This window comes from Lepisma saccharinum, chromosome 1, assembly GCF_977018435.1.
Source record: "Lepisma saccharinum chromosome 1, izLepSacc3.1, whole genome shotgun sequence".
Lineage (NCBI taxonomy): Eukaryota > Metazoa > Arthropoda > Insecta > Zygentoma > Lepismatidae > Lepisma > Lepisma saccharinum.
The window spans coordinates 139,411,659-139,426,903 of NC_139229.1; the positions used below are offsets into that span (position 1 = coordinate 139,411,659).

The following is a 15,245-nucleotide window of genomic DNA, read 5'->3' on the forward strand; positions in this document are numbered from 1 at the left end:
ATGCCGATCCAGCGGAAAGCTTTTATCCAACCATGTCACAATCCATCCTCTATCTTTTCTTCATCCTGCCCGATTTAGTTCGTCAGGAGATTTTATGGTAAGAAATCGGTAGAAAGTTGGTAAACAATTTTCTCAAACCTTTTTATGTTCGATGTTGAACCCATGTCATATGTTGCACCATTGTAAACAGTTTTGGGGGGAAATTTACGCTATTACATAACTGTTAAAAATAAGTAACGGAATTTCAAAACTCTAGAAAAGCAGATGCAGAATTACAATTATCCGAAAAAAAAAACAATTAATAATAAATCCTACCACAATTTAGAAGCATTTAGCATAATTTCGAAGTTTAAGCAACACTTTTTATTATCGTCAATCCACACGACAGGGAGGGGGAAGAAAATATAAATTCTTGAAAAATCTGAAATATTGTCAACGTTATTTTCGTCGATTTTTATAGGTTCACATTGAAATATTTCGCAGTTCAAAGTGAGGAGCAAGGGTCCCTTGCAACACTTTGAGCATGGGCCTGCAGCTAACATTCTAAATGCAATGGGTAGTACAAGCAAAACGTGTGAATGTAATTGAACCCATTTTTCAAACCTTCCTCAGTTTACCATAACTTCTTCTTACACTCCGAAAAAGCCACGAGTCGCCACTGAGGAAGATGATGCAGCGTTAAGTTCAGATAAAACACTTTACATTGGCCATGTACAATCCCCCCCCAAAAAAGTTCGTTTATACTTACGAAGATAATCTGCATGTCAAGTTGTCTGGAACACAGACACAATCATACAAAAAATACGCGCGTACAGTAACTATAAAATCTTTCACTCGCGAAAAACTAATTATTTCCTAAGCGATCAATACGCACACAGATGAAACGCAACGCAAACTCACACGCTAACTCAAATCCAAATCCGTATACAATGGAAAGGAAGGAGGATCTTTTTGAAAAAACCGAGGGACTAGTTTGTGCAGTAAAAAGTGTTGTCAACTTTTCAGGTCGCCGGAACAAGCTCGAAGATAAGCATTCGATGGATTTTTTTCTAGCTTATTGCTGCATCGTACTGAGGAAGGTGAAACTACGAAGGCTGGAAGAACGAATGAAGTGCCTGCCAATCATTGGAAACACTGAACGGTGAACGAGGCAAACATGAATGGGCAGGGCACCTCGTCCACTGCCCAAAGACGGCTACGAATTTTGCGCTTTTCCATTGTGAGGACATACCGTCCCTTGCCTATGCTGTAAATCTTTGGATCAGTCAGTGACGTCACGTCTCAGGGCAGAGCTGAGATTGGACTCTCTCCAACAGGACGCAGAAATATTTTTCACAGGGTGCGCACCCTGTAAGTCTGGTTGCAGCAACGTTAGGAGTTGATGGAAAAAACAAAAAAATTAGTTGTATACCGATCGTCTCTCCTGATAAACTTTTTATGTTAAAATTGTTGTGGGGCAGTGCCCTAGTTGTCCTTTATCTAGCATCGCCACTGTGTAGGTCCAGTCGCAATTAGCCTATCTGTGCATAAAAGTAGACATAAAACAAAACTCAAACTCAAATTTGAATTGCTCTGCAGCTCTGGATATGTCAGTTGAAGATTAGTTGCATGAGGAATATAGTTCTCTGAATGTTTGCGACAATGGTTCTACAATAGCATGCAATGTTAATTGAACATTATCCATTGTCTAGTGCTTTTTAAACTAACTTATTCTAACACTACGTTTCGAGAGAGCACCTCTTCAGCGAAATTTACCTTAATATGTGACTTCTTCATACACCCCAAACCATTTCTACCTGATTATTTGTAGGTATGCCATGTACAGTCCGTCCAAGAAAAAAATAATAATAAATAAAAAATAGCACCACTGCGTGTGTGTTCCGCTATGAATTATGTGATCTCTCGGCAACCCGACGATATACATACACTCCTCACAAAAAGATGGGAATATTGTTATGTTAGGCATAACAAGTTTGGAATATTAGTATATTCAGTGGCGTACGCATGGGGCGGGTTACCTGGTTTAACCCCCCCCCCCTTGAGCTTTTGAAATAATATGGAAAATGCTGTAGAAAAAATGAAAAATGGCTAATTTATCAGTCAAAGATCTGCGACAATAATAATTATAATACTAATAATAATAATAATTTGAATTATTATTCCCATGCAACATGGAGAAAAACACAATCTATGCGGCCGCAAAGTTCAATTTTGCAACTTTTTTTGCAGAAAGTCGCGCAGTGACTCGCGAAAATTGTGAAAATTCCTTGCTTCGTCGCAGTGTGCCGACCTTATTGCAAACGTTCTTCCCGGTACTGATTTCACATTCCCTTGTGAACTCTCAAGTGATGCTGAGTCTACATCCACATCATTAAAGAATGTTGAAGAAGTGCTTTGTGAATCACCTAGAAGTGATAAATGTGTTGGAAAGTCTATAAACTTACCTTTGAACGAAAACATAGACTCAGTGGAATTTAGCAACATTATTCTCGCGCTTCATCATCATCCTGGGTGAGTTCCATAAGTAAAGGTAATGTAAATTTCCCCGTGCATATAGCACCGTGCCATGAAGGCACACGTAGTGCTGTGGTGGGCCCGACACATTCTCGATCTCGGCCATTTTGCAGGTGATGTGATCAGCACCATGCTCCGGCAGCCTTTATCCCCCAGGGTTGTTCTCAGGTACCCATTGATATGAGGCTTGGTGCGGAGACAAGGCTGGATAAATTCCAACCAATCCCGGGAATCAACCCCGGATCTCCAACGAGGTTGTCAGACTAGACCACCGCGGCTCCTTGAATGAGTTTCATATTTTGATTATTTCAATAAATTTAATATATTTGCTTGTTTTTATGCATTTTCTTCACACTTAAAATGTCTCACCTATCATTACAAATAACAGTTGACTAGACAATTGTTTCGTAACAAAGAAACAAAAAAAATGTAATTTTGTTCTATTGCTTTCATAAATATACGTATTTATGTAGATCTCTACTACTTAATAATAGTAGTGATATAAATAGTAACAGCAGCTGCATTAGTAGTATTATTATTAGTAATTAAACTACCCTAATTGATTAATTATAAGTATTATTAATTAATTAAAGTATAATAAAACAATGGTAATTAGTGTTGCCCACGGGACGAGACGGGACAGGCTTTTAAAAATTCGAGACGAGACAGCGTTTCACAGCATTTCCACGAGACGAGACAGGCCAAAGTCTGGGCAACACTAATGGTAATGTGAATTTGCAGAAAGTTTTCGAAATAACCTCCCTCCTTGATGAAATCCTGCGTACGCTACTGATTAGCCTATATTAGGCTAGGTGATAGGCACGGTGGCATATGTCGGCGGAAAGACGAAAATGTCCACCAAACAGGTACCATGTGTTGTTGAATACCAAGGCTGTGTCTATCACCTATTGTCTAATATAACAATATTCCAAGCTATTTGCGAGGAGTGTAGAAAACAATTTCTTTGTTCCGAGCCTGTGAACCAGACAAGAGCAAGGGTGGAGCCATGGTCGCATACAGGTGGATAAAAAATCATGATTTTTATTCAATTACGCTAAACATGCAATTTTTAAGAATGGTGCTATTTTTCTGTGATGGACTGTATATTGTTTAGGCCTATGGAGTCCATTGGTGGTGACGTCACAAGCAGACGACGACCTGGAACTGAGTCTTCACAACGAGAAAACGTGTTTTCTTCCTATCCAATTCAATGCTATTTTCCTTCGGAAGGGGTAGCTTTAATTATTGTGACAGCAGTTATGAAAAAAATAATTATGGTGCGTATCGTACATCAATGAAATGATGAGATTTCGGAGAATACGACTATATATCACACATACCTTACAGAGGATAAGGTAAAGAATAACCGGAGTAAGAAAATCATGCATTTTCAAAACATTCCACTTCCGAGCACAGCCGAAGCCGACCCGAAGCTCACCCGATCTGAAGTCGGCCACGCTGCCGCTATGGATGATGGGAAACCAGCAGCCTCAGGCGATTGAACCGACGACGCCCATTGGCTAAGATTTCTTTTGGAACATTCGCTTTACTCGATTTACTAACCCATTTATTCTTTACATTCTCATCTGTAAGGTATATGTTATATATAGACGTATTCTCTGAAATGTCATCTTTACATTCATGTACGATGCACATCACAATTTTTTTCTTAACTGCTGTCACAATAATTAAAGCTACCCATTCCGAAGGACAATAGCGTTGAATTGGATAGGAAGAAAACGCGTTTTCTCGTTGTGAAGACTCAGTCCCAGCGCGTCGTCTGCTGTGACGTAACACTATTGAACTCCATAGGAATTATAAAGTCAATCCATTAATGGTACCTGTGAGCCTATGATGAATAATTGCATCACAGGGGGGACTGAGGACGAGAGAGGCATTTACAACTCGAGACGAGACCGAGACATTGCCAAGTTCTGTCTTGTCACCATCCCTAATGACTGAAGTACAACCCACAATGAACTGGTATAGAAACGACAATCAATAAAAACTTATTTCTGTGCAAATCGAAATTTATTGTTAATGTGACTACGGAAGGAACCTATAAGAAACCGCAACCAAATCGAGAATGCCTAAGGAGAGAATATTGTTCTTGTTTTGCGTCGTCGGCGAGGCGTTGCAGGTGACTGGTTCTCGTCCTGCATTTGGGTCCCCTGCATCTCCTGCGTTGGCGATGCTTGAAGTTCGTCCATCCTAGGGGGGAAGAGGCCCCGTCTGCTCTGGGAGGAGCGTTGTTGCATTCGGCCAGTCGGGTTGGCGCCTCTCGAGTGAAGGGCCCTGAACGCCTGTTGTCTCAGAGTTGGGAGCCTCCTGCCGGGATAGAAACCTCCGAGTCTCCTGTGGGAAGGATCCGGAATGCGTCCCGAGTGTCGTGGTACCGAAGCCGGGGGGAATTGCGTATGGACTGCATTTCTGATGGCCGCCAAGCTACACTGCAGATCCGTAGACCTGTCAAGAAATTGCCGAGCTGATGTTCCAGGAATGTCTTCTTCGCGATGAACATCTGTCGGGTTTCTAGACATCGAAAAGGCGTTCGACAACCACGGTGTTGGTCTACCATCCGATTCGTTAGCGAAACCAGGTAAACTACCGTAAGGAGAAAACGTTAGAGGTTGGAAGAGGGAAGACTCAAGGTAGCTTCTGTTATCAGCATTCATGGTAGGAGTTTGTTGATCTGGTATCAACTGACTTGGAAATGGAAATCTGACATGCTGCTCTGTGGATCCTGAAGTGTCGTGTCCCAATTGCTCGTAACATCGATTGCATAACGATGACTCTCGAGACTGCTGACATGATTCGTCGTCGTCTCGAGACGGAATGACAAGTATGACGTTATTTTGTCCGTTAGCGGAAGAGGTGGACATTGGCGCAACACTGTAAGGGACGTACAATTGCTGAACTGGAGCCAGTATCCTAGGCAGCGGCGACTGCGAAGCTTTCCGTTGTTGTTTTGGGCCTCTATTGATAGAAATCGAACTTACATCACGTTCTCTCATGTCTCTTCTAGCATTCTGCAACAGAGGGCTCATCGTAGCATTTTCTGACGAAACGTGGAGTGGTCTGCTCTCCTTGAAAGTTGCAGACTGGCAGGAAGAATGGTTTTCAGTTTTCGAAGCGCTGATTACTCGACTTTCCTCACGGGATGATCGCCCTGCAATGTTTCTTTCACCCCTGAATCGCATTTGCCTCAACTGGCAGTTTGTAGAATAGTTGTTACTGAAGAACGACTGTTCTTCCTGAACGTTGCACGCGTTATTAGGCCTGAGAGGCTCGAGGAAGTCTTGTGTCGGTGATAATGTGTCGGTTTCGTTCATTTCAGTATTGCCGTATTGCTTAAAGTGCAAAACTTGGCGAAGCTCCTTTAAAAGGTTTTCATATGTTTCATTTTCACATTGCTTTACAACTGTCTCAGATTTGTGATAATTAACAGAACTGCTTGACGTGTAGCCATAGCCGTTAGATTTCTCGTCCTGTTTTTTCACGGAGCCAGAATTCGTTTTCAGTTCACCACCTCGACTATTCTCTCCTTCATCCTCAAGACCATGTTCGCGCTTGCTTTTCGAGGATTGGAAGACTTTGCTACCAGGAAAAGATGTTCCGAGGTCCTTGCAGCTACCTTGCGGAAGTTTTCCAAATCCGAACGTTTCTTTCAGCATTTTCCCTGTGATAACATTGATCAACTTTATTAGCAAGAACGACTTCATGTTCGATGGCGGGATTTTCGTTCGTGCCAGTTTCGCTTTTATGGTCAGATGCGTGTTCTTCCTTGGCCCTTCATTTTTCTTGCTTTGATCCATTTTGCAAGTACTTTCTCCGGATTTAGATTGCGCTGTGTATCTACTTGAGCCTTTCTTGTCACGTTCTTCAGTATGCGATGAGCTGAATGAGATCGTGTCTTCACAGATGACTGATGCCTCACTTTCCTTTGTGTCGTGTGGTTCCTCACTACTTTCGTACAGCTCATTTCTGATTTCGTGCAGTAACTTTAAGTATTTCTCGCGTTCGTTGATACACTCTTGATTACTAGTCGCTGCAGAATTTCCACCCACCGAGTAACTTATGTGCTCCTGTAATCGAACTGGTTCTTCGTGATTCCCTGGCGCTCTAGATTCCGGCTTTCCCATCTCTTTTTGTTCATGGTCTTCTATAATCTTCAAGAGACACCCAACAAGGGACAATTCAGTTTCGTAGCTAGAGGAAGGCGGCTGCCTTTCGCTTGAAGCTTCAGCAGCGGCATCTTCACACCGAGCTTCACTGCTGTTAGAGTTCATATTGAATGTGCTCAGCGCAGCTTGACTTAGTTGGTCCAGCATCGACGAGGCGGCGTTAATTTTCGCTTCCTGGTCCATTTTCCCGTCGAACATTGAGGGGCATGTTAAAACTTGAGTCGTGATGTCCAGGTTCTCCACAGTCATGCTCAACACCTTGTGAACTACCGTCATGTAGTCCAGCAGCTGTACAAGCGAGAGTGAACGTCGGTTGATATCGTCAGAGCTCAAGACTTCTGCAAATCTAGCTCTCTGCTCCGAAGAGGAAAATTCTAACTGCTTCTGAAGAGCCTCAATCAAATCTCTACCCTGTAGCACAACTCTTAGTCTTTGATTATCGCTCTGCCTACCTTTCTCATCTCGTTTGTGAGGTGTCTTGGAGCTTCTGGCATCTAACAAGTGTTCTTGCCCTACGAGTATGGCTTCATCTACATACGGCACGAGCGGAGTTTTCAAGACTACATGTATCGAATTTTCTGGAACATCTCCTACATTACCAGACTCTATTTTTCTTGTATCCTTGCCTTTATTACCAGCTCCTAGAATTCCTGGCAATGAATCTTCAACTTTGCTTTCTTCCACTATTTCTTTTGGTTCTCTGCGTGTTTCACGCGGCGTTGTTGCAAATTCATTTCCGAACATATCCTCAACATCTCCATCTTGTTGCAGGGAGTCGTAGTAGTATCTTCTTTGTCGAGGAATCTTAGGATATTGTCCGAACCTTCTGCAATGTGCTTTTGGGGTCTTCTTTACTATGGCCATCGTGAAAGCATAACTCTATAAATAACAGAAACGCCAACCCTTTATAACCTGAATTTTTGTTATGGAACAAAATGGCAGTTTGGAACGTCTATTTGTATGGGTAAGACTTCCTTTGGCAGGATTGACAACAATTTTTGTTTCTGACATTGTAATAATACTAATTATAATTAATGGGACCGGAAAGTCCCGACAGACCACTATAAACAGATAAATGATGTATATTATATCATATGGTGCTTAGTTATGAAATATATACTCCCTTCAACACTTGCATGCAAAATATCTACACTCTACCTGTTACAAATTTTAGAATATACTCCTCTGAAGACAAATATATAAATTAAGAGACAAATGAGCAAGAAAAAGTAAATGAAAAGAGTCATCACTCTTGACATCCCAACAGTGGCGTGCCCTGGATTTTGGCAAGGAGGCAAGTTATATATACTTTTTTATTAGCCAGCCCTTATTTTCCCTTTCCCCCTTTTTGATGGTCTTTTTAAAAAAATACTAGGCCAAAGGGCAGGGGGAGGGGTGTTTTTAACCTCACCAACACCCCATTGGGCACGCCACTACCTTATATTCATCGCTATTATACTCAAATGGTGTCTCTACATCAGACAGATATATTTTCTGCCAGTCGCCCATCAATATCCTCATCAATATCGATATTTGTGCCATAGCCCTACAACACCAAGAAGAGTTGTCTAGAACATTGGAGTGTGCAAGAAAGGGGGGTTGGTGTGGGTCATATTCCCCATTTGGCCCGGTATTCGTAAAAAAAATAACGTCAATATTAGGAAACATGGCAAATGAGGGCTGACTGCTAAGAAGAATTGTATATACAGTACCACCAGTTTTGAAAATCTGGGCACACCACGTTTAGAGTGAGGAAAATATATTAAATTTTTTTCGGGCACAGTAGACACCAGTAGAATCCTGTTGGGACTGCACAGTCCGAAGTGATGATTTGCTCATAAAACAACTTTCTGATCATATTTGGCCAAAATTATTTTATAACCATATTTATGTGAGCTAAGAATAAGTTATAAAAAGTTCTGGGGTACTTACAGTTATTTTAACCTCTTAACATACAGATTTTTTTTAAAAAAATGTTTCGATTTTAATGTAATTTTTTTATTACTCCATTGAAATAATCAGTTAAGAACATTATAAATGGTTATAATAATGTTGATTGTTGACAACTCAACAATGAGGTACATGCGTCTGAAAAGCCCCTAAAATAAAATCCCGAGTATACTCGTGCTATCAATGAGTAAAATATTACAAATAAAACTTGTTAAAAAATCAAGATAAGTTATTTTAATAATCAAAATAAACACAAAAAAGCACTGAAACACTAATTAGTGAACTTGAAAACAATTGTTTATATTATAGGGACTTTGTCATTAGTCCTAAAACATGTATAAGTGTAACCACTTAACGTGAAATACATTGTTTATATGTTACTGGCTGTGTGATAAGCCCTGAAACATGGGTCAATGCACAAAGCTACACTGCATTCCTCACACATGTATCTGGATTCTCTTCTAGCCTTCTTCCCTCTAGCATCACGCACACTGCTGCACATTCTGCACATTCTTGTAGGATTTTGCTTCTTCTCAGTTGGAGGAATCACTGAAGGAAAATGGCGACCAACAAGTCGCATTGGTGCTGCCGTTGCTGAGGGGCGACCAGCTGCTTTCGGTGAAAATTCTTCTCTTTGATGATGAGCAACCACTTTCTCAATGACAGCGACACGAAAGTCAAGGGCACTCTTCCGTCCTCCATGTTTTCTGTAGAGTACGAAGGCATTCCACACAGCTAGTTCTAAGAGGTGGAAAAATATTTTCTTATAATATTTTTTACCTCTCTTTCGTGGCAATGGATTGTTTGCAATGTATTGATCTACCCTATCAACACCTCCCATTGTATCATTATATGCAAACACGACCACAGGCTTCACAACATGTTTGTTCCTTTGTCTGCGTGTTTCCATTTCCGCACTGTGGAAACTGGATAACATCGAGACATCTCTTTTGTCTTTCCACTTTAGTGCAAGAAGTTTACCTCGTTGGAAAGCTGCAGTCTCTCCCTTCTTCAGTTTTATCCTTTGAAACGATGGAGGCATATTCTTTCTTGTGGGACGCACAGTGCCATACACATCTGTTCTATTAGATATCAAAATGTCGGCAAGCTGGGGAGAACTGTAGTAGTTGTCTAAAGTTAGGCAGTATCCCATATTCAGCAGGGGTTTCATGAGTGTCATGACAACTTGTGATGACATGGGTAAATCTTTATAGTCCTCATGAAATTTAGTGCCAGCGCCTGTGTATATTATTAGGGACCAGACATATCCAGTTGCCGATTCACACAGCATGAATGACTTGATGCCAAATCTGGCTCGTTTGATAGGTATATATTGGACCCATCCCAACCGTCCTTTGTATAACATCAGACTTTCATCAATTGTCACATCTCGTTCTGGAGTACAAACAGATTTAAATTTGGTAGATAAGTGATCCAAAATTGGCCATATTTTATTCAGTTTTGGTTGAGGATGATTCTCAGCGTCATACGTACTATTATCAGAGAAATGCAGATTTTTCTTCAAATTCACAAATCTATGAAACGGCAAAATTTGTCGAAAAATTGGTGTAGCTAAAATTGGATTCTTAGTCCAGTACATTTGATAGGTAGGTTTCTTTACAATACTCTGTTCCATTGTTGTGTCTTTCCATTCTCGTGCCTGTGTCTGCCTTGCATATCTGTTAGTTTCAGTCACCAAAATTCCTACAAAATCATCATCAATAAACTGACAAAAGTAGTGCATAACATCCTCAATATGTGGCTCGAAATTCACTTCGGGCTTACCTGTGAAAGTAAAGCGTGGTCGGGCAGTTGGGAGTTGTCCAGAAGTATCAATTTCACACCACTGTCTGGCACTTGCAAAGTCAGTTTCCGATGAATCTGACCCTACACTTTCTTCCGAACTTTCTTCATGACTTTCTTCGGAGCTATCTGAACCACTGAACTCAATATCAAGCTCTTCTTCACTCTCCATTTTCACAAAAGAAGAATAATACCGCCAAAAAACACGGAAGAAAACAAAGGCACCCGAACTGACTTTCTCACACCTACGCCGTAGACGAAAATAAACGTCAAAAGAAGGAGATTAGTGACATCTACCGGAAAGACAAAAAAACAACATCAACAGCACTATCTAGCGGAAACATGCAGAAACATAGAAAAACGAGTATAATCGTCCTTTTAAAATGTGTACGGATAAAAAGAAGTTACCCCGAATATACTCGGGATATTATATTTTCGTGGAAATTAGAAACCCGAGTATACTCGGGCTTTTATGTTAAAAGGTTAATATGTAATTTTCATAAATCTAAGGTCACTGCACTTTTATGAGGTCAATATGGCTGCATTACTGACACTTAGGTCTAAGAAATTGCTTACTGCTCCCTTGCATATACAGTACTTCCAGCAGCGCCTGCCGTATGTTGTGGTAGTAAACACTACACAAAACAGGGACACAAATCCCGCCGAGACAGAAACCAAATGTGTCATGTAGAAAACGGTTGTAGGATGTGGGACTTGAAAGTCCTGTCAGTCGATAAAAGGGTTTAATAGGTCAGTTCGTTTTGGAGCATTATTGATTGGAAGGAGGGTAAATTTTTGGTACTGTACTTTGGCCCTGTTTCAGTAACGACTTTTCTTGAAAAGAAGTATATTTCGATGTAGCAATATGATATTCTAAATTTTAAAAGAAGCGTTTATAATTATTTCAAAAAACATTCTAGAGAACCTGCATGTGAAGTGAAACATTTATAAAAATTCGTCTACGACACCACCAAAGCTACAACACATATCTAAGCAATAATGAATAAAATGTAAACGAGAGACTAGGGTTACCAGACGTCCGGTTTTTCCTGGATATGTCCTACAATTTAGTCTTATGTCCGCCGTCCGGGAGGAATTTCACAAATATCATAAAAGTCCTACATTTTGAGCGTCACATAATATTAATTAGGAAAATACGTGTGTCAATTGAACAAAGAGAATCATGCAAGTCACAACACAAGTTTATAGACTGCGGTCCCAAACTCAATAGTGAAATTATTTTGATTCAGACGTTGCCCAAAAAGAAAAGAAAAGTTTGTCCTGCTAGAACAAAAGCGGAAGCAAAGTTTTGGAGCTACGTTCTGATGATGTCACTGTTCAGTGCCTGATCAAAATTTATTGGCTTGGGGTTTATACTGATGGAAGAAGGTGTTTCCCATTCTTATTCAGTAGAAATATTTTCTCATAAAGTCTAAAAAGTTGAGTGCTGGTTCAGTGTAATTTGAAAGAGTTTGACTGTTCAGTCTCTCATGAATTCGTGACCTGAAATTTTGAAAAAAATTGGCTCCTCTGAGAAGTACCATTTAAAACATGTAGCAAGAAGTGTATTGCTTAGTATAGATTACAAATTTAGAAATTTTGCATTTAAGAATTCATTATGAAATTATATTATTTTAAAAATGAAAAGTGTCGATTTTAAATTACTTAAAAAATATCAATTTTAAATTACTTTCTAACGTGTTATAGAAATGTGTATTATATATTGCGAGTGTTTTGTGTCCTACATTTTGACCTAAAGTCCTACATTTTGGGACATTATGTCCTACTTTTCCCTTGTAGCAATCTGGTAACCCTACGAGAGACTCTTCTTTGATCTCTCGTGAGAATACTAAACAGATCTGTTTTTAGAATTTAGAATGTATTGTGCGTTTTTCTTTTTAAATATAAACGTTTTTGAAAACGTTTTCGAAACTTGGGATTCTTTAAATAACATATGGCGACTCTAACAATTTTATCTGGATTGAATGATTGATTGATTTGGTGTTTTAAGTACACTTTTTGCACAGTAAGGCTAATTGGGACTGGACCTACAGTTTAAAGTGGGATCCGAACCACTATGTACCTCTACCGGGTATCGAACCCGGAGCCCCTTGGTTACAAGGCGACGACGATACGACTACGCTATCGGGGAGGCCCTAGCGGATATTAGAATGACGCGGTAAAGCTATAATACAGTCTGCAGCCTAGTTTTTTATCTGAGGTAGGTGGAAGCTTGCTGGCGGAGCAACTGAGATATGCTTGCTGAGCTCTCATGTACAGAGAACCGCAAAGATAACAGGAGACAAATTGTCCATTCTTATATTCGTTCCTTTTTATTCTGTATCCTCTGTCTTTTTTATATAGAATTCTACTGATGATGCGGCATATATTGCCCTCTGCTTATTGACGTTTTCATAATATTTATGCATTTCACTTGCCTCCACCTGATGCATCATCTTTTAAAATAATACATTTCACACCAGTAAGAATGTGCAAATAATACATATAACATTAAATGTGTATATTTAGCCTACATGTGTCTTGAAGATACAATATTGTAGCTCTAATAATTACAAGTCAAATAACAAACTTTAAAAACTCACTCATTTTCTCAATTCGTTTGGTATTCATGTTGCTCATGAAAATTAACCCAGTTTTTAATGGTAAATTAAGTTACTCATAGTACATATTTCCAGAAATGTATAAACTATTGGTTTTAGCTATGACTCCGTGACGTATCCTTATAGCCAGTTAACCTTGTTTATAACATAATTCTTCTTATAGTTCAAAAACATCAATAATCCTTAATTTGTCTTTCACCTTTAACGAACTACCCAATTCCTTTCCTGTATAGATATGAGTGAAAACTCATCGACCATTAACCAACCAGTTTATAAGTTATCAGTCACCAAACCTAATAAGAGAAAATAAGAATAAACCACAATTCAACTTACAGCAATTTAATCCATGCCATTTTTATTGCTATTTGTAATGCTAACAAATACCAGCAACTTACATCTTGGATTTTTGTTGCTGGGATACTGCATTACCCAAATCAGAATAATGTTCAACCGCTGTCTATCCTAATATTTATTATGTTTTGATTGTTGTGTCGTAATACATCGTTCACACGCTCTCACGCACGCACACACACACATCGATGTTTAGATGTAACGAGTTACTTGTAACGCACTTAAAAGTAACAGTTACTTTTCTGAACATTTCAATAACAATAAGGAAAATTACGGTTTTCTAAATAAAATATTTTTTACATATAGCCTACTACATTTCTTACAACCAGTTTTCGGATTAAAGGGGGAGCTGGAAATTCCCCCTCTACAATTCCCTTCCATCCCTACATCTTTAATTTAGTTCCCAACCAGGAAAAACGATCCCTCCCTCTTCTATATTTTCTATCAATTTTGTAAAGAAAAATTGGAAGAAATAATTTGTCTTTTAATTTCAGGTAAATTTTACAGTAAGCCAGTCTGGTTTTGTACTAAATTTTACATCAAATTGATGCTTTGCAAGGAAATTTAGTGAAACTTTTTGTTCACATCGTTCGCGAAACAAATGTCTTCTAAGAGTCACATCAAGTTTATACCTTCTTCAAAGTATTTGTGCCTTATTAAATTAACATTATTGTCAGTTTGCAATACATATTATAATTAGAAGGGTCATTCCATACAACTTCCACCAACCCTTGTCGCATCATCATTTTTAAAATTAATAATTTAAGCACCTATTTATATATCCTACAAGAGTTCAAAATTACCTGCCCTCCGTGGCGGACTGGTCATTGCAGCGCGCTACGAGGCCAGGGGTCCTGGGTGCGAATCCCGGTTCAGACATGTATGTTTGTGTTTGTCCTAAAAAGAAAATTAAAAAAAGAGAGAGAAACAGAGAATTGAGTAAAAATTGACTTATGCAAAAACTGAGAAAAAGAGAATAATGGGGAAAACTACCGATTAGGGGTTTCCATTTTTTCGAAAAAAAAATGATTATCACAGCGATACAAAGCCAGAGATTCCGGATTCGAATTCCGGCCTGGGCATGTGTGTTATTTGTGAGTGTCCTTTCATCATGTCATCACTCATCCTCACCTTCGCGATTAGCCAAAAGTGGCAGAAAACGAAGTAAAATGAAGCAAATCAATAAATCAATCAATGTTCAAAACTGACAATGAAAACTTTTTTCAGGCTTGCGTTTAGATCTGACGGCCATTACTAATTAGTCGCGTGCGTTATTACAGGCGGCAAGATTGCCTAATTAAAATGCGTTCCGGATACGATTCTGTGTAGGTCACTTTAAGTAAATAAGTAAAAGTTTATAGGTAAAAAAGTGCTAATTAAGCAGAGGCCAAAATAAATATGTTTCTCAAGATCAACGGTAGAAAATCCATGAAGTAGAATATAATTTGGCACATAGGCTACGTGTACTCACCACCGAAGTTTCCAGGTTAAAATCCCGACGTGGACACTCATCCCTATCATTGCGATTAGCCAAAAGTGGGGAGTTTTTTTGACGTCTTTGGCAGTTGTTAATGTCAGCGATAACAAACGAACACCCAGGATATCTTGTGTTAGAGTTAGGTATTTTGCAGAAAAATACTGTTCGGGAAAGTCCGTCACCGTGGCTGTAGGGTCTAAGGCGCAAGCTTTGGTCTAGTGCTATGGGACTCGCCTAGGTTCGAGTCTCCTGGGGAAGCGTAACCACTTTTTCGGCCTGTGATGGGACCGGTGGCCACCCACCATCGCGAGGAAATTGGGAAGCTAAGTATGAGTAACGTAACCC

General features: G+C 39.6%; 1 protein-coding gene across 2 annotated transcripts; it reads right to left on the minus strand.

Moving 5' to 3' along the window:
• Window positions 1–4,538: 4,538 nt before the first annotated feature.
• LOC145989105 (uncharacterized) lies at window positions 4,539–14,314 on the minus strand. Of its 2 annotated transcripts, none has more exons than XM_083124406.1 (2): window positions 14,227–14,314; window positions 4,539–7,577 (listed from the first exon to the last, which is right to left on the minus strand). In XM_083124406.1, exon 2 carries the CDS (start codon window positions 7,560–7,562, stop codon window positions 4,605–4,607), a length of 2,958 nt encoding a protein of 985 aa, XP_082980532.1. In that variant the 5' UTR covers window positions 7,563–7,577; window positions 14,227–14,314; the 3' UTR covers window positions 4,539–4,604. The 2 variants fall into 2 exon arrangements, with proteins under 2 accessions (XP_082980532.1, XP_082980526.1); XM_083124400.1 differs by lacking the exon at window positions 14,227–14,314 and adding an exon at window positions 13,406–13,487.
• Between the last annotated feature and the right edge of the window lie 931 nt (window positions 14,315–15,245).